Here is a 19,618-nt window from a genome sequence, read left to right on the forward strand (position 1 = left end):
CCCTCGCTTCTGCCTGCCGCTCTCCGAGAACACTCCAGTCAGAAGTTAGGATCCAGTACCTTTAGAATCTCTGCAGTATTTCGCCAGGGCAAACAGGAGCCAAGAGATTCTTAGTCCCGGGACCTTAAGGGGAAAGACAGTCTCTCTGAGACTGAAGGTGGTAGGTGACCCATGACCCCGTTGCGAACCCTGGGGAGGCCGCCTCGAGCACTGGAGAGTTCAGAGGACCTAGTTCAAGTCCCAGCGCTAGTTGACTGTATGATTTAGGACAAATCATAAACTCTGAGCCCCGGATTCACTTCTAGGGACTGAGAATTCAAGTTGGATAAGGCATGTGCATTCACCTTGAGCGGAATGCCTAGCGCTTTTCTGTTTGCGCCACTGGGTCATTGTCTCCTAGAGAGTTCTCTCTTGACTCTCCAAACTAACTGAAATCGGGTCCTCTGTCGTCCCGCTCCTCCATTTCCCCGCGCCGTGTGCAGTGAGGATGAGGACAGCGCCCTCTGACGGGAGAGTGCAATCAAGATTGGTGTGTTTCCCCAGAAGGAACGTACTTGCGGGTAGAGCTTCCTTGGTGACTGAGACTAAAGAATCCGCCTGCAATGAGGAAAACCTGGGTTCGATCCCTGGGTTGGGTAGATCCCCTGGAGTACGGCCTGGCAATCCGCTTCAGTGTTCTTGCCTGGAGAATCCCCATGGACAGAGGATCCTGGTGGGCTATAGTCCGCGGGGTCTCAAAGAGTCGGACACGAATGAGAACAAGGTCGGTCTCTGAGAGATCCACCTAAACCCCGACCTTGGAATTCTCTTCCACTGCCAGCGTTGAGGGCTCCAGTGAAGTTTGATTAAGCAACGTATTTCCTCCCAAAATCTTGATATTTTTAAAAGCAAGTGTATGATTAAGTGAAATATTTCACATGTGAGACATTTATATGTAAATATATGTAAAGCATAAATAATAACTCGAATGTGTGTATATACCCTACTCAGTTTGAGAAGCAGAGCATTCTTCTGACCAGAAAGTGCTTAGGAACTTGGACCCTGGAGGCAGCCAATTATGTAGGGATCTTGGCACATGTAATCTTAGCTGTGGAATCATGGACAAAATCATGGATCGTAGCTGTGGATCCTGGACAAAATACTTAAATTTATGTGCCTCCACTTTCTCAGCCTTTTAAAAAAAAAAAAAGAGTACATACTTATCAGCTTTTAAGATGATTGAAAAAAAAAAGATGATTGAGTGAGTGTGAAAGATACCTAGAAAAATACCCAACAAAATTAAAAGCCTTGTGTATTCAGGGTTTTCTGTGTGGGCCCCTAAAGCTCTTCCCCCTAGAGGTTAAAAACTCTTGAATTTTGTGACTTTAAACCATTACATTTATTTATAGATTTAACATAGATCTCTGTTTTTCAAGCTTTAGTGTAATAACCTGGAAAACTGGACCCACCTTGATTTTCTAATTGAAAATCATTAACCATCTAATTGATGGTCTAAGGCTGGCCCCAGGGGTTTACATTTTCAACAAGCCTGCAGACTGATTCTCATCTGGTGATTGGCAGAGAAACACTGCCTTAAATTCTGCCTGACTAGGAGGTATCCTTTTCTGGATAGAGGAGGGAAATGTCTAAAGATCAAAATAAAAAACTTTCCAGACAGAATTCCCAAGATCTAAGAACAGGACCCACAGCTTAGGGAGTACCCTATGTCACATTTCACCTAAAGAAACACATTGAACACCTGGTAGATGCTAGGGAATGTGGCGGGCCTAATTTATTTAATCCTCATGACAACCCTTAGAAATTAGTGAAAAATATTATGAGGCCTATTCTAACTTAGAGTTCAGTAAATTTTTTCTGAAAACTGCCAAGTAATATGTTAGGCTTTCCAGGCTATACAGTTGCTGTCACAGCTAGAAAATGTTGATGGCTGCTGTAACAGTATCTTCTGTCTGGAGCTACTGGGAAATAAACTGAGATAATCCTTATAAAGTGCTTAGCGTGGGACCCAGTGTTCAAAAACTGTTAGCTATCATTATTATTATTGAAAACAGGAGTCAGAGAGGCACTTTCTCTGGGAATTCTCAGAGAAAGAGGACCTTCCCTGAAGATTTGTATGTCTGGTCCCTGTGGCTAGATTCCACATTGCAGATGAGTGTATGTGGCTGTCCCAGTTTTGTTGTCATTATACTTCTCTGGTTCTCTCTTCTTGCTTGACTCCAAGCTCTGTAGAATCTTCTGATTATATTTTTGTCTTAAGTTTATATTTCCTATAGAGACACAAGGGACTGACCAGAGGATTGACTGTCCAGACCCCATGATGGCTATTTTTCCTGTTATAAATTAGTGAATTGGTATTCCGGTTTATACTTCAGTCGCTTGGTGTTGGGGATAGCATCCACATAGCTCTGGGCTCCCATATGATGCATTCTTGGATCTTGGATCCAGAGCTCTGCTTCCCTGAGGCCCCACCTAGGGAAACAGTGGCTGTTCCAAGCCTCATCTTAGTTGTTAGTCCCAAGTCACTGCTTTGTAGGCATAAAGTGGCTCTGTGGTCAAGTTTTATTTTCCCTCCATCTTTAATAAAGTTGTCTTGGAAGATGCCATTCCTGTACCAAAGGGGACAGCAGAAGGAAATTTGGGTCTGTCCACAGTTTGACAGAGCACTGCAGGCATATGAGGTCAGGTGTTGGGTGATGAAGGCATTGTGGGTCAGAGAACCTAGTGGGATTTCAGCCTGAACTGAGTTAGGGTCTCCTGATCAGTCACCCTCACCTTCCGTCCCAGAGTCTGTTGTGGTTCCAGTGTTGAGAGGCACACATTGGGTTTTCCCAGGCAAGACAGTACTCTTCCTGAGTCCCAGAGTCTGAGGAACACAAAAAGGGCAGCTGAGGACCAGTCAGCAGTCTCTGGCATCTGTCCAGGTGCCAAGCTCTGCCTGCTAGATTAGGGCTATCCCAGCAGCTTATTTTGTGATCCTCTTAGGGAGGCAAATGGGGATTAAAGGCAATCTAATCCCAAGATCTGGGGATCCCCATGTGAGGCCACCAAGAACTGTCATGCAGGCCTGTTCTCGGCTGATACTGACCACAAGAGGGCCTGGAAGAGGCCAATAGATCTTTGAGGAAAGCCACGCCCATTGGGCAGTAGGTCCACATCTACTCCTCTAAACTTCACCCTCCCTCCACCCCTTTGGGACTGCTTCCCAGAAACTTCCCACCAGAATGTTATGATTCTTCAAGACTTGATTGGTTGTCAGTTCACCTGAACCTGTTAGCACACCCACCTAAGGTCGGGACAGGGACCCTCCCAGGTGCCTCTGCAGCCTGTCCCCATTGAAACACTCATCACATTACGTGGCAGTTGCCTGATTACACATCTGCTGCTCTCACCAGAGCATCAGTTCCTTGATGACAGGGGCTCTGTTCATCAAGAGAACAATATGTGGTGCTCAAGTGTACATGAAGGAATTATTGGGTTGACCAAAAAGTTCATTTGGGTTTTCCTGTAAGATGTTATGGAAAAACCCAAACAAACTTTCTGGCCAGTCTAATACAGGGAGTCATCTCCACTGTGTGTCCCCACTTGGTTTCCCCTTCTACTTGTTAATTCTGCCTTCGAAACCCAAGTAAAATAAAAACCCCTAACATGAAGTCTTCCCACGGTTGATGTCATCAGAGGAGAGATTAGGAATTAGGATAATACTAGTATTATCCTATTAATAATACTACATGCCAGTATTATCCCCAGGGCTTCCCTGGTAGTTCAGTTGGGAAAGAATCCACCTGCAATGCAGGAGACCCTGGTTTGATTCCTGGGTCGGGAAGATCCACTGGAGAAGGGATAGGCTACCCACTCCAGTATTCTTGGGCTTCCCTTGTGGCTTAGCTGGTAAAGAATCCACCTGCAATGCAGAAGACCTGTGTTTGATCCCTGGGTTGGGAAGATCCCCTGGAGAAAGTAAAGGTTACCTACTCCAGTATTCTGGCTTTGAGAATTCCATGGACTGTATAGGCCATGGGGTCGCTAAGTGTCAGACACAAGTGAGCGACTTTTATATTATAATATTATCCCCATTCTGAGTCTGAGAAAACTGAGGTTGAGAGTTGAATGACTTACCAGGGCTGTAAGACTAGGGACAGCAGAACCCAAATCCTTGAACTTTTAAGTTCAGAGCTCCTACTCTTTGGGTGTTTTAGTTGTTAAATTTAGTGCATCACATCCTGTATGTAGTGTAGGTATTGTTGTCTTCATTTTTCTGGCGAGGAAATCCAAGTTCCTAGTATGTAAACAACTTGCCTTAGTCCACACAGCCAGGAATGGTAGAGCCAGGACGTGTGCCCAGATATGTATGACTCCTGGGCTCATGCTCTTGTATCATGCTGCTTCTCCCTCAGTACAGGAGGCTTTGGGTTTCGAGAAAACAGGCCAAGAGTGGATGGATAATTGCGGAGGTGAGAACCAAAACTAACCTAGACCTTTTGTCACCCACCCCTTCTCACTCCAGGCTGTGGAAACAGTGCCCTGAGCTATGAGCTATTCCTTGGGGGCTTCCCTGATGTGACCAGTGTGGACTACTCATCAGTAGTGGTGGCTGCCATGAGGGCCCGGTATGCCCACGTGCCCATGCTGCGATGGGAGACCATGGACGTGCGGGCACTGGGCTTCCCTAGTGGCTCCTTCGACGTGGTGCTTGAGAAGGGCACACTGGATGCCCTGTTGACTGGTGAACAGGATCCCTGGACCGTGTCCTCTGAAGGTGTCCACACTGTGGACCAGGTGCTAAATGAGGTGAGGGAGCAACAAGGGAAAGAGGGCTGATCAAGAGCTGGGGAGGGTTTCCCTGGTAGTCCAGTGGTTAAAATTCCTCACTTCCACTGAAGGGGGCACAGGTTTGATCCCTGGTTGGGGAACTAAATCCCACAGGCCACAAGGCCAAAAATAAATAAATAAATATATTTTTAAAGAGCTGGGGATGAAGGGTTAAGGTTTTAGGAGACTTGAAGAACTTAGAAGCCAGAAGAAGGCATGGTTTGGAGCAAGTAGTGGGTCACCTTCAGGACTCTGGTTACCTGAAGGAAAAGGATATTAAGCTGGGTCAAGATTATAGGGGGCTGGAGTGGCCAGGCTCCCAGAGGTTGAGGACCTGGATACTGAGTTGCCACAGAGATGAGGCAGTGGCCAGATCCCAGATAGGGAATGTCAACAGTTGACAGGAATGCAGTGCCCCCTGCATCTGACATCATTTCCTTGCTTCTACATATCTAAGATGTAGCCTGATCCCCATGGAACAGCCAGAGGCAGAGAGGGACCCTCACTCTTTTGCCATGGAAAGCCCTGAGCTACTGGATGTAGGGTAGAACCTGAGGTTTCACTGGGAGGGCATCTAGTGCAATACTGACCTTTGAGAACCTGGAGGTGGGCTTCTCACCAATGGCTTCTCTATCTGCTTTACAGGTGAGCCGAGTGCTGGTCCCTTCGGGCCGGTTCATCTCATTGACCTCTGCTGCCCCCCATTTTCGGACAAGGCACTATGCTCAAGCTCATTATGGCTGGTCCTTGAGGCATGCAACCTATGGCAATGGTTTCCACTTTCATTTCTACCTCATGCAGAAGGGCAAAGAGCTCACTGTGGCCCAGCTGGCCCTTGGGGCACAGATCCTGTCACCCCCTAGACCTCCCACCCCACCCTGCTTCCTCCAGGACTCAGATCATGAGGACTTCCTCACTGCCATTCAGCTGTGAGGCCAGAAGCATGGTCCTTCAGCCTCCCTTTCTGCTCCAGGCTCAAGTATTGGGTATTCCTGACTCAGAGCAGTCAAGTCCAAGGTGCTCACACCCCAGGGGCCTCATGCCTAAGACAGAGCTGATGGAAGCAACCCCACATGAAAAAAATACAGGTTCAGACCTCTCTTGGATTCCCCAACTGCTTCCCCCACCACACTGAACCACCAGTGATTCATCTCCAGCACAACCCTTCTGCATGCCAGCAAGACTTGGACACTTACATCCCTGGGGCCTATTACTGACCCCCATCCAACCTAGATTCACTGACAGAAGGCTGCAGACTTTGAATCTCGATTGCTTTTGACCCCAGCTCCAGCCCCAACTCTGGTGACCTATCCTGCTTAGGTTGTATTATTTACCCAAGGAGACCCCACTATTATGGTGTTTCCAGGCCAGACTGACCTGCCTATGTTTACTTGGCAACCCTTCTCTGCCAGTAACATGCACCTGAGATTCCCAAGTACCTTATTCCCTCCCTAAAAAGAACTGGAGCCATTTGGGGCTGACTTCTTAGCAAACCAAAGCAGCAGCTACACACACACACACAGGGAGGTCTGTGTTTATTCACACACTCCTGGTACAGTGAGGATGGAGGACATTTACAAAGGACACCCCCAGGGGTTGAGAACATCTCCAGGGCCACAGGTGTCATCCAAAGACGCAGTGCAGCCCCGGTTTGGAATCCCAGGGGCAGGACACAAAGGTCCAAGGTAAAATCAGACCTGGGCCCTTGGAAAGTGATACCTTGAGGGGAGGAGGTCTGCCAGAGAGCCGCCTGGAATCAGGCATGGGCAGACTGGTCATGTGGTTGGTTACCATGTTGGGGGCTTGTCCCATCCCAGCCTCAACACCCATCCTTTCTGCCAGGCGCAGAAGAGCGTGGCCGAGACCGTGGTGGGCAGGGCATGAACCATGAGGGGAATTAGTAAACAAAGAGTCGGATATAAAAATACAAATGTGCTGAGGAAGTCCCTTAGAAAGAGGCTGAGGCTGGGGTCACGCCAGACAGGGGTTGGGGTGAGGAGCGGCTGGGCTCAGAGGGGTGGGAAGCTCATGCAAATACGCAGCCAAACATCCCTGGCCGCGCGCGAGGTCCGACACCGGCAGGCAGTCGGTTTGCAGACCAGACCTGCCGGAGAGGGGCGGGGCAGGGGAGCCGTGCGGGAGGGGACGGGCCGGGGGTTTGAGGGCCGCGGGTCTCTGTCCGTTCCGGTGTGCGGGGTGGGGCTGCGGCCCGAGGTTCTAAAGTGCAAGAGCGCGGCGGCGGGCTCCGGGCCGGTCCGCGCCGCCGCTACCGCCGCCGCCGTGGTGCTGAAGCGGACAGCTCCGGAGTGCCTGGCGGCGGCGGCGGCAGCGACTGCAACCCGAAGGCGGCGCGGCCCTGCAGTCCCCGCCCGCGGGCGCCTGGGCCGGGGCGGGGGGCGACGGCAGCCGCATCGCCGGCCCGCGCTCCTGGCCGCCGCGGGGCTGGGCCCGGAGCCCGCCGCCTGAGCCGGCGCGTCTACACTCCGGACGGCGGCTTCTCCCCCATCCCCTTCAGCACGTCGTCTATCCGGTCATCCTCGATCACCACTGCGCAGGGAGAAAGCGCGTCAGCCGCGCGGCCTCGGGGGGCAGCGGCGAGAATGGGCCCCGGGTCCTCGCGCCCCACTCAGCTACTGCCCGTGGCTCAGAGACGCCCCTGGGACCCCCGTGCTACAGTGCCCTCCCCATCTGCTCTTTCCCGCCGATTCAACCCAAGGCCGACCCCCAGCTCCCATAGACCCGCTCCTCTCCTTGCGGAGGAACGCCCCTCTTCCTAAGACTTCAGCGTTCAACCTTCCAGTCCAAACCCTCCCGCCACCTGAGCTCTCCTACTTCGAGCTGATCGGAAAGCTTTTGCTGATAGGATCCCCCTCTTCCACCCTCCCTTCAACAGGATCCCCTCCTCAACCCGAATCTCCATCTATTCCAGCCCTCTCCCCAATCTAACCTTGTGGTTTCAACCCCTCTTCCGATCCTGGCACCAACAGAGCCCCTTCCCCATGCAAACAACCAGGACAACCGAACCCCCGCCCCCCTGCCCACTCTCCAATCGGCATCCCTCCCCTCGCGAAGATTCTTTCGTAGCATACACCGACTCAGCGTTTGATCCTGTAGAAGCGGCCAGTCGCCCAACGTCCCCACTTCAGGTAGCCCCGAATGCCCTGGTCGGCCCCTCCCCCTCGCCCGTGTGCCAAGGCTCTACTTCCAGAGGTGGTGAGCATCGAATCCGGGGCACTGCGTTCCCAGGAGAGGGGAAGAGGGGGACACAACACTGCAGCAGGGACCACCCTCTACCCGCCCCCCCGCCCCCCAACCGCGGCTGGCTGCGCTGGTCTGCGGCAAGAGCTGAGGGCGCTTGGCGGGGAACTGCAGCCGGGGGGCGCCCGGGGGAGGATTTCTGGGTCAAGCGGCGACTCCGGGTCCCGGCCGTGTACCTCTCTTGGCTCGGCCGATCTGGCCCAGCTTGGGGGGTCGCTTGGCTTGGTTGCCCGCGAAGAAGGAGTTGGTGTCCTGCAGGCGGCAGCTGAAGGAGAGGTCAGAGCCCTCGGGGTCGGCGCCGAAGCGGCCCATCTTGTCCTCGCTGTAGGGCAGGATCTCGGACATGGCGGGCGCGGGACTGCGGCGGGGCGCGGGCGGCGGGCTAGCTGCCGGACCGGCCCTCGCTCAGCAGGGGAGCCGGCGGAAGGATGAAGTCATGCAGCATCCGGGGCTGCGAAGCCAAGCGGGGCCTCCTCCCCCGCGCCTCCGCCTCCCCGGCCGCTGGGCAGGCGGCGGCGGCGGTGGCGGCGGCGGGGACCTGGCGGGGGCGGTGCGCGGGGGGCGGGGGCGGCGGCGAGAGCGGAATGACGATGAGCGCCCGACTGCCGCAGAGCCGGACGGGCGGGGCGCGGGGGAGGAGGGGCGGACACCGGCCAGGGGTGGGAGGCAGGGAGGCGGGCCTGGGGTGCGGTGGGTGGGTGGGGTTGTGTGTGTGTGCCTGGACCCGAGCGCCTCCGGCTCTCTGCGGAGATACTGGAGCGAAAACGGGAGGGTCCTGCCATTGGAGGGAATGGCGCCCGGGCGAACCGTACCGGCCACAACGGGTGCAGGAGCTGGCGGGGAGAGGCGGGACTCGGGGGAAGGCAGGAGCGACCCCGGCATGCGAGGGGCGGGAGGAGAGTCTTGCACACAAGCTCAGAGATGCTTGCTACGGGCACTGGGAATTGGGGGGCGGGTCGGGGCCGGAAGCAGGGCCAGCATTCGAAGCGGGGCGGACACCGGAAGCGTGGCGGGGGGAGAGTCGGATACGCCGGGAGGTGTGCGGGAACCCGCAGGACGCAGGAATAGCTCAGGCCAATGGGTGGTGTCCCCACCTTTGGCGCGCTCTCGTGTGGGATTGCTCTTCGGGTCTGAAACAGATCATCTGGAGTCTGTGTTTCTGTGACCACCTTCTGTTTCTGTCTGTGCCTATTTATTTGTCAGTCTATCTCGACGTGTCTGTGTCTCTGCCTCGGTGCCCCATTTCTTTTTGCGTCATAGTCTCTGTCTACGTCTCTATCTCTTAAATTTTAAGCTATAATAGTTTGAGAAAGACCTTTGCTTTACACAGCAGTAAAAATTATGTATTGTACATTGCATGAGTGTGTGACCAACTCTTTGCGACATCATTGACTACTGTAGCCTGCCACGCTCCGTCCTTGTAATTTTTCAGGCAAGAATACTGGAGTGGGTTGCCATTTCCTACTCCAGGTGTCTACGTCTATCTCTTAAGTGTCTCTGTTCCTCTGTATCCATGCTTGGGCTTTTCTGTGCCCTGGTGGTACTTGGGGACCTCAGGAGCTGGGAGAACCGCAGGGCGCGGCGGGCGCTTTGAGTCCGAGTTTCGGCGCCAGCATCAGGGCTGGGGGTGCAGGTCTGCCTTGGTTAGCGCGCGTCGGCCCAGTTACCGAGACTCCTCCAAGGAGAGAGCCGAGATTAGTGCCGAAACTCGGGCTCAAAGCGCGCGCTACGCGCTGCGGTTCTCCCAACCCCCGGGGCCGGCGCTGCGCTTGCAGTGTAGGAGGAATGAATGACGGCGTCGCGGGGGGCGCGCTGGCTGCAGGTGACGCGGGGAAGCCCGGAGCGCCTGAGGACGCGAAGCGCGCCGGTGAGTCCGGAGGTAGAAGGGGAGGGATAGAGGGCGTCTCCGCCCTGGGTGCTGGGGATCACGTGACAATTCTCGCCGCACCGACGAGCGTGCACCCTCTTCTCCCTCTCCCTCTGGCCGTCAGCAGCGCCGTCAGTTGCTTGCTAGCGCGCTGGGGCTCTGGCGCAATCTCTGGCCTTGGGGGAGGGAGGTGTCGCACATTCGGTGACAGTGACGACAGCACTGATAAGGATAATAATCATCCGAATAATAATCATTAAGTCCATACTCAAGGCGGAGGGTTCTCTACCGTCCCTGAAGCACATTTCCTTCTTCCCTCTAAATCACGTAGCTGGTGAGGCGCCTAGTGCTGGGTCTTCTTCCTCCAACAATTGTTAGTTCCAGGGACATAAAGGCGAATGCCATCATGGCTGCTCTAGGACGAGGCTGGGGAGTACCAGAATTGCCTCTGTACAGCCTCACTCAAGACCAAAGACCTGACTGAAATGAAAGTTGCTCAGTCGTGTCTTACTATTTGCAACCCCTGTAGTCCATGGGATTCTCCAGACCAGAATACTGGAGTGGGTAGACTTTCCCTTCTCCAGGGATCTTCCTAACCCAGGGATCAAATCCAGGCCTCCCGCATTGCAGGCAGATTATTTACCACTGAGCCACCAGGGAAGCCACCTGTACAGCCTCACTCAAGACCAAAGACTAAAGGCCTGTCCCTATCAAACCTCCTCTGCTGTGTCCTGACCTCTGGGATGAGGGCTGGAGCTGGAGGTGGAAGCCCTGCTGGGTGAGCGGAGTCTCCAGACCTGGAAGGACAGGAGAAGCTGGAGCTCAGGGTTGCTAGGGGAGAGTCCAGAGAATTCCACCCCTACTGGAGGTTGTCCAGCCCTGGGTTCCAATCCAAGTTCTACCACTTCCTGTGTGACCTTGAGCAATTAGTTTTTTAATTGACCCCACAATTTTTAAAAAAATTAGTTCATTGGTACTTGTAACATTTTAGGGAGATATGGAAAATCACACAAAATCTTTCATATATATCCTTCCAATCTTTTTCTCATTTATTTGCATAAAATGCATACATACCTCTCTGAGCCTCCATGTTCTAGCGTGAAGCCTAGAGATGATAGAGCCTACACTAACAGTTTTGTAGAAGAACTTGTCTTAAGGTGAAGTGACTTGTCTCAGGAGGTAATGCACTGCCCCTACCAAAAGTGATCAAGGGCCCATCTGGGTTCTTGCCAAGAATAAGATGAGAGCACTGGGTGGGAAATTGAAACATTCCTGGTTTCTCCTCTCAGAATGAGAGAGAATGGAGGAATAGCAATTTAACTTGGTGTTCATTTGGTTAGCTCCTTCTTAAATAATCTTACTCCTGTAAGACACATGCTGGATTGTGATTAAGGCAAAAGACATAAGTGCAGAATTGTAAAGATATAGTAATACATGATTCAGCTATGTTGTGAAAATTTGGAGCGAGTTCTTTATTTTTTTAAATAATTTTATTTATTTATGGCTGCACTGGATCTTCGCTGCTGTTCATGGGCTTTCTCTAGTGGTTACTCTCTAGTTCTGTTGCATGGACTTTTCATTGTGGTGGCTTCACTTGTTGCAGAGTACTAACTCTAGGCACAGGGACTTCTTCAGTAGTTGTGGCACTTCTCAGCATGTGGAATCTTCCCAGAGCAGGAATTGAACCCGTGTCCCCTGCATTGGCAGGCGGATTTGTTAACTAATGGGTCACTTGGGAAGTCCAGAACAAGTTCTTTAAATTACCATCCTCTACTTAAAGTCTGGTGTTCTGCATCCCTGTCCATGAGATGAAGATTCATTTTCACAGCTAAAATGAAGTTTGTTTGGATTGTTGTGACAATCTGAATTTCTTTTGAAAGCCCCTCAAAACCTACTAGTGGGATTGAATCCATACGTTCTCAGCAGAATAATATGCCTTTTGACAGTTGAGTATGAATGACACTTTTATTCAAGCGGAAACCATAGGCCTGTGTAGTGAGCTGGACAGAGTCTCCCCTAAAACTTCTGTCTACCTGGAACCTCGGAATAGACCTTATTTGAAAATAGGGTCTTTGCAGAAGTTAATTAGTTAAATTAAGCTAAGGTCATACTAGATTAGGGTGTACCCTCACTTGTGTCTTTGTAAGAAGAGGGCAAATGCACAAGACATATACACGCTTGGGAAGGCCTTGTGAGGAAGCAGAGATAGGACTGATGTGGCTGCAAGCCAAGGAACACCTAGCATTGCTAGGAGCCACAAGAAGATGGAAGAGGCAAGGAAGGATTCTTCTTTAGGGCTTACTGAGGGAGCATGGCCCTGCCTAGATTTTGGACTTTTCACCTCTGGAACTGTGAGAGAATAAGTTTATTTTTTTCTTTTTAGTTTTTTCTTTGTTCTTGGTTTGTTTTCTGGCTGCACCCTAAGGTATTAGTTCCCTGACCAGGGATCAGACTTGTACCTCCTAAAGTAGCACAGTGTCCTAACCATTGGACTGCCAGATAATTATAGCTTAAGTTTGTGAGTTACAAGTTTCTGTTTTAAGCCAGGCAGTTTGTGGTAGTTTGTTACAGCAGTCCTATGAAACAAATACAAAGTTACAAGTATTTTGGGGTCATCCTTTTAGGTCTCTCATGATCATGTCTCTCCTTCCTTAAGCTCTCTGGGGACCCTTTGCTCTTACCCTGTCCCTCAAAGAAAGCCTATACCACGAAGGTATTTCTGGGATTCTTCTTTTTAGCAGAGGCTGATAAATCACAAAAAAGAATGAAGCAGATCTGTGTGGATTGACATGGTAAGATCTCCAAGACCTGTCAAAATATCACCAAATAACAAGTGTAGAGTGTGATTTCACATGTGTGAAAAAAGTATACACACATATGCACACACACACACACAGAGTGTATTTAGATATGTAAATACATGTAAAAGAAAGAAACACATACCAAACTGCTAATAATGGTTATCTCTGGGAATGGTGCAGGGATCCTGGCAGAATGAAGTTCATCTTTTATTCTATGTACTTCTGGAGTATATTACATTTGCAATAAAAGGGTTTTAGTGATTAAAAAAATTTGCAAATTTGATGCCCATAGAGGCTTGAAAAGTGTTTATGTACTGGGGTTGCCCTTTTTTGGTTGCTAGGAATCCTGATACCACCATATGAAAAATCCTGAGCTAGCCTCCTGGTGACAGAGAGACCACACAGAGACTGGGCCCAGGCATCTCAGCTGAGGCCCAAACATGTAAATGAGATCATTCAGCTAGACCATTCAGCTCCTGGTGAGCTGACCCAGACCTAAAGAACCACCCAATCAACCTACTGAACATGAAAAGTAATAAATGTTTGCTATTTTAATCCATTAAGTTTGGACAGTCTGTTATTCATTCAAAGCTAACTGATATAAGCATGCTGTAGATAATCATGCTGTAGATAACATGCTTATTTCCTAGGACAATTTCCTAGAATTTGACTTTCTAAGTCAAAAATTATGTACACATACCTGTTGATTCATATTGCCAAAAAGACTGTATCAGTTTATAAGCCACCAGCAATATATGAAAATGTTCACTTTCCCCATCTTTGTCAACATTGGATACTAATGTGTGTTGTTATCTTCATGATTATATGGTTCTTTTTTTTTTACTATACAGTTCTTATAAGTTGACACATAAAACATTTTCCATTCCCTCTCAATTCACAATCAATTTAGAGAAAAACTGACCTCATAAAATTAAACTTATAGGAAAATAAGAGCAGAAAATAGAAAAATAATAGAATGAGAGAATAAAACAGAGTCAAAGATTATAAACACAGAGGAAATAAAATAGAGTTATATAAAATAGAGGAATCTCCAAGCCTATCATACATAGGGTACTTAACATGTAGTCAGGAATAGTTGTGAACCTGATAAACTATCTGGGTTATGAAAGAGGCATGGAAAGGAAATATCCATTTAGGCCAGACCTAGTGAAACTGGAAATACTCTCTATAGAGGTACCAGCCTCTTTTCTTATGTGGTTGCATTTAATTCTCACAGCAATACACTAAGTAGAAATGATGGCACCTTGATGAAGAAGAATGAAAGTTCAGAGCTTTCAAATAAAGATTACATACCTGATAAAGAATGGAGCCCAGATTTGAATCAGATCTGTTTGGCTTGGAAACTATGTGCTTCCCCTTATTCTTCCAGAGAAGATGTGGCAGAAGACTAGCAACTAATGTTGGGAGGAAGTATGTACTCCTTTTGATTCATATTGCCAAACTACTCTCCAGAGAGGAGTCTGATTGCCTGGATTTGAATTTGAATTCCAGCTCTACTACTCACGAGCCATGTATCTCAGCCTCTCGATGCCTCAGTTTCCTCACCTGCAAAATGGCTTCATAAGTACCATGAGGATAAACGAGTGTGTTGATGTAAAATACCTGGAACAGTGGCTGGCCATGGCACAGTGCTATATAAGATTGCTACTTACAGCATGGTATTACAACAGCATGGGACTATTTCTACGAGTCTGTTGCTGGAAAGTCCTTATAAAGAAGTTTGCTTGTACTCACATGGCCATGTCATGGTGCGATTTTCCATATGACAGGACTGACCCTGTGGCCATGTTTCCCTCCATCCAGGCTTGGGGGAAGTGGGAAAGAGGTCAGCAATGTGATGCCACATTGTCATTTCATTGAACATGAACTCCAGAGACTTGTCCCATGTGGATAGGAGAAGGTTGTGCTGCTGCAGACCACAGTGTGATTGGATGAGAAAGTTCCTTGCTCAGGGAAGCTTGATTAACCTAAAACCCATGTTTCATCTGGGAAACAGAACAGGCTTCCTCCAGCCATACAATTCTCATTTCCACCTATAGGATTTTAATAATAACTACACCAACAATAATAATAGCAGTGAGAGTGCCCTTTATGTGCCAGAAATTGTCCTCAAATTTTTACAAGTATTGTTTCATTTAATTCTCACCACCATCCTTTGAAATAGGTACTATTCTTATTTCCATTTTACCAGAGAGGAAATTGAGCCTGGATCCAGGATCTTTCATCCTAACTAAGATACTATTATTTGAGAACATGCAGTTTTGGGGTGAAAAATGCCAAAAGAAAGAAATCCAGCAGTTTCAGTCATACATCATCTACCCTTCCTCAGCCACAAGAGCATTCCATGTTAGAGATGCTCACAGCAAGACGTTTGAGAACTGAGGTTAGAGTCAAGACACGGGTATGGATCTGCTGCCACACCTTCTCAGGTCAAATTGAGAGAGGTGGGATGAGGATGAGGCACTTTTTAAAAATTTGTGGTTTTTAAAAAAAAAAACAACCAGACACTCTTCAGTGAAGCAGACTGCAACACCACCAGGCCTGATTAAGGAATGACAATATGGAAGGCAGATGGCAGATGCATAGACGCCACACTATTGCCTTTCAGTTAAATATTGCTTGGTGTGTTTTTTTTTCTTGTAAACCTCCCAAATAAAGTGGTTTGCTTTTCTCAAGTTAGAAGTGTTAGCTCGTCTTTTCTTTAAATATCTGTGCATGGCTGTTTTTTTCCCTGCCTATTTGTCACCATCTGTAACCCTCCCTTTGTGAGATGATCTGATGACAACAATTATCTTGGAGAGTAAAAGTGCAGCCTTGAAGCAACGTGTAAGGGGGGATTCAGAATGTGAGCAGTGTGTGTATGCTGCCCAAGCACTTTGTGTGTGTGTGTGTGTGTGTGTGTGTGTGTGTGTTTTGAATGTGTGTCCAGAACCTCAGGGTAGAAGAACACATGTTGTCTCTGGGTGCCTGGTAAGTGTATACCTTTTGTGTGAAGATGCAGTCTGTGAGTGATGTGTGTGTGTGCCTGTGGACCGAGTGTTGGGCTGAGTGCCTGCCTGTGTACTTTGGGTCTATGTGCTCCCTGTATAGATATGGTGCTGACACCCTAAATGTGGGTCACCTCGGGCATGCTGCTCTGTGTGTTTTGGCTGAAGAGGGGCAGTGCGGACAGCTGGGGGAAGACGTTCCCCTGAGAGCGTAATTTCTCAAAGGTGTTTGAAGGGGATGGGGAGGGCCTGCAATTTCAGGGATTGGGCAGGGGTTTGGGTCTGGGTCAAAGAAATGTAAATTACGGGAGGCTTGCAAGAGGGTGTTGCTGGGATGGGGTACTGACCGCAAAGCGGGGAGGGGGACTCGGAGTTTCTGGAGGGCTGGTGGCTCTGGCTGGGTGCAGCTCTGTGGGGCGGGCCGTGGGCACCTGGAGCCAGGACCGGGCGCCGGGCGGATGGCGGGGCGCGGCCGGCGCGCGCCTCCCCTCCCCCACCCCTACCAGGAGCGCCGCGCCGCGGGGGGAGGGGGGCGGCGGCAGGCGGGGGCGGCGGCGATGCCGGGCGGCGACGGCGGGGCCCGGCCCGCGGCCGAGGCCACGGCCTGGGCGAGGGCCAGCCTCCGGGAGCCCTAAGGTGCCGCCGGCCCCGACTCCACCATGAGCGTCGCGCTGCAGGAGCTAGGCGGCGGCGGCAACGTGAGTGCGGGCCCCGGGCTCCCCGGGAGAGGACCGGGGGTGGGAGGAGCGGAGGGGCCCGCGGCGTTGGGAAGCAGGTCCGGCTCGCGGACTAACTTGACGGGCGGGGGGTCGGAGGGGCCCAGGCCGGCTGGAAGGAAGGGGCCCCGCACTTGAGGCAGGAGGGTCCCGGCCGGGCGAGGGGCGCCGGGGCAGGGCCGTGGGCGCGCAGCCCTCTCTGCCTGACCTGGGTCGGCGCCCCGACTGTCTGGCAGATGGTGGAATACAAACGCGCCACGCTGCGGGATGAAGACGCTCCCGAGACCCCCGTAGAGGGCGGGGCCTCCCCGGACGCCGTGGAGGTGGGCAAGGGGGTCCTCCCTGTCTCACCAGGCCCCCCAGCTCTGGCATGACGCCCGGCACACCCAGGAGCTCTCTGGGTTGCCCTGAAGGGTCACCTGCCCCCACCTCAGCTCCACCTCTGGCCTCTGCGCTAGGACTATGGTGAGGCGACTCTAAGCCATGACGTTGCACAAAACAGGCTCAGGGCTCAACTCAGCCTGCCTCGTTGCCCCTGTGCCCCAAGTTAACCCTGTTAGCAGTCTTTGCTCCATGGCTCTGGAAACTGCTTGGGCCTTCACCCTCCGGGAGGACTTCTGTGATCGATCACCCACCTGAAGCTTGCTAGCTCCAGGTCCTCCTCTGTTCCCCAGGTGGGATTCCGGAAGAGGACCAGACGCCTCTTGGGGTTGCACACGCAGCTGGAGCTGGTCTTGGCAGGTGTCTCTCTACTGCTGGCGGCCCTGCTTCTGGGTTGCTTCGTCGCCCTGGGGGTCCAGTACCACAGAGGTAGGTACTCCCACTCCTGTCATGAGCCCTCCTAGCTGTGGGGACTCTGGAGGCTGATGGGGGGAGACTTCTGCCAGCTGTCCTCTGTCCTCCCAACCTCCCTGTTATGGCCCCTTGCAAAGCATTTGCCTCTCCCAGACCAACTGACTGTCCCCACCCCTCCCCACACACCACCCCTCATGTCCCCTGCCACAGACCCATCCCACAGCACTTGCCTCACAGAGGCCTGCATTCGAGTGGCTGGAAAAATCCTGGAGTCCCTGGACCGAGGAGTGAGCCCCTGTGAGGACTTCTACCAGTTCTCCTGTGGAGGTTGGATTCGCAGAAACCCTCTGCCTGATGGGCGTTCTCGCTGGAACACCTTCAACAGTCTCTGGGACCAGAATCAAGCCATCCTGAAGCACCTGCTTGGTGAGTGGGCCCACCAGGGAAGTGTTGTATCAGGTACGTGCCTTGTGCCAGCACAGGGCTCGGCACTTAGTAGGTAGTCAATAAATGTCCAGGAGTGAATACAGGAATGACTGCCAGCCCTCCTGGGATAGGGGATGCAGACACTGGGGGCTCCTGAAGAGTGGAGATGGGTTGAGGGAGCGGATCTCTGAGGACAGTGAAGGAACTCCTCTCTAAGCGCTGGAGCACCGCTGAGGGGTGGTAGACACCAGGGAATCTGTTGGGCTTAGAGATCTTTGAGTCTCCCTGGACAGGGGAGTGGAAGCTCTGCTTTGCTGTGGTTGACAGTCCTCCCACGTCTACACTAGGAGCAGTGCCCCCTTGAGAAGACAAGGAGAGGGATCAAGCAAGGGTCCGGACCCCTCTCAGCAGTTAGCATGGTTGCCACCCGGATCTGTGTTCTCTCTGACAGAAAACACCACCTTCAACTCCAGCAGTGAAGCCGAACGGAAGACGCAGCGCTTCTACCTCTCCTGCTTACAGGTGGAGCGCATCGAGGAGCTGGGTGCCCAGCCGCTGCGGGACCTCATTGACAAGGTAGGCTCCTGGGGTAGGCTGTGGGCGAGGGAGCAAGACAGGCCTTGGGAGAGGATGTGGCCCCAGAGAGCTTCGGGGCTCTTGTGCCAGAGGCGCCACCATGGTCTCCACTCAGATTGGTGGCTGGAACGTTACGGGGCCCTGGGACCGGGACAACTTCATGGAGGTGCTGAAGGCAGTAGCGGGGACGTATAGGGCCACCCCCTTCTTCACTGTCTACGTCAGTGCCGACTCTAAGAGTTCCAACAGCAATGTCATCCAGGTACTGGGCTGGGGAAGGGTGGGGAGGGATTTACGGACTATTTGCTGAGGCCACACTCCCTTCCCCTGTGATGGGCTGGCTGGGGTGGCCTCCCTGCACAAGAGTCCAGATTTCAGGGGTAGGGCTCACTGCTTATCTTGCTATTGCAGGTGGACCAGTCTGGGCTCTTTCTACCCTCTCGAGATTACTACCTAAACAGGACCGCCAATGAGAAAGTAAGGAGGATTCTCAGAATATCCACCCAACACCCCTGTTGAGCTGGGCTGATCCCTGTTTACTTTTCCCTTTGCTCAGGGTCAGAGTGGGGAAGGTGAGCCTATCCTGTCTCCGAGCCAACCCTGCTTCTTTCTTTCTTTTTTTTTCTTTTCTTTTATTTATTTTTGGCTCCACTGTGTGGGCATGCAAGATCTTAGTTCCCCAACCAGGGACTGAACTCATGCCCACTCCCCTCAGTACCCTGACTCCCCCAACACCCCCACCCCACCCCGTGCAGTGGAAGTCCAGAGTCTTGACAACTGGACTGCCAGGGAAGTCCCCCCTTCCTTCTTCTTTCTTTCTTCATTCTCCCTTCCCTGCATTCTTCCCTCCCTCCTTTCTACCCTTTTCTTCCTCCCTTGTTCTTCTCTTCTTTCCTTCCTTCCTTTCTCTTGCTCTTCCAGGAAAACACTTATAGGCACCCATTGTGAGATGCACATTTCAAAGCCTCTGTCACAGGATGCTTTCAATGCCGATGGGTTCATGGGCCTGGATAGCTGAGAGCAAGGCTCACAATAGGGGCCTCTAGGGCTCAGGCGAGATCCAGCAGCTGGAAAAGTTTTCCTAGGGAGGTTGCATTTGAGCCACAGCAGAATATCTGGGGTGGGGTGAGGGCATGCTGAGTTTAAACAAAAGTGTTAAAGACGGAAAAGCTAAGGTGTGTTTGGACCACAGGAAGGGGTCCAGTTTGGCAAAGTGTAGAGCTCAAAGCAGATGAGAGGGTGGAAAGGTGGGTAGGGACTAGTTATTGAAGGGCCCTGTAGTGCCACATTGAGTTTACTGTATAGGCCCCAGAGAGCTATTGCATGCTCTGGGGCAGGCTGGGACTGCCCCAGTGAGCAGTG

General features: G+C 51.5%; 2 protein-coding genes across 8 annotated transcripts in view; one reads left to right on the forward strand and one right to left on the reverse strand.

Annotated features, from left to right (window-relative positions):
• LOC122675467 (endothelin-converting enzyme 2) overlaps positions 1-19,618 on the forward strand; it is a 30,813-nt gene that overhangs the window by 279 nt on the left and 10,916 nt on the right. The window contains exons 2-8 of one of the 7 annotated variants that reach the window (XM_043874283.1): positions 4,505-4,788; positions 16,696-16,782; positions 17,134-17,269; positions 17,465-17,680; positions 18,132-18,256; positions 18,372-18,518; positions 18,668-18,733. In XM_043874283.1, coding sequence (XP_043730218.1) covers positions 4,505-4,788; positions 16,696-16,782; positions 17,134-17,269; positions 17,465-17,680; positions 18,132-18,256; positions 18,372-18,518; positions 18,668-18,733 — 1,061 coding nt within the window. Of the gene's footprint in view, positions 1-4,504; positions 4,789-5,454; positions 5,909-9,879; positions 9,935-15,917; positions 15,969-16,036; positions 16,442-16,497; positions 16,519-16,695; positions 16,783-17,133; positions 17,270-17,464; positions 17,681-18,131; positions 18,257-18,371; positions 18,519-18,667; positions 18,734-19,618 lie in introns of those variants that run through there. The other 6 variants (XM_043874279.1, XM_043874278.1, XM_043874277.1 and 3 more) reach the window with 6 other exon arrangements.
• CAMK2N2 (calcium/calmodulin dependent protein kinase II inhibitor 2) lies at positions 6,328-8,412 on the reverse strand. Its single transcript, XM_043874289.1, has 2 exons — positions 8,244-8,412; positions 6,328-7,356 (listed from the first exon to the last, which is right to left on the reverse strand). The coding sequence occupies exons 1-2, from the start codon at positions 8,410-8,412 to the stop codon at positions 7,286-7,288; spliced, it is 240 nt and encodes a 79-aa protein (XP_043730224.1). The 3' UTR covers positions 6,328-7,285.

Source organism: Cervus elaphus, chromosome 19 (genome assembly GCF_910594005.1).
Source record: "Cervus elaphus chromosome 19, mCerEla1.1, whole genome shotgun sequence".
Taxonomy (NCBI): Eukaryota; Metazoa; Chordata; class Mammalia; order Artiodactyla; family Cervidae; genus Cervus; species Cervus elaphus.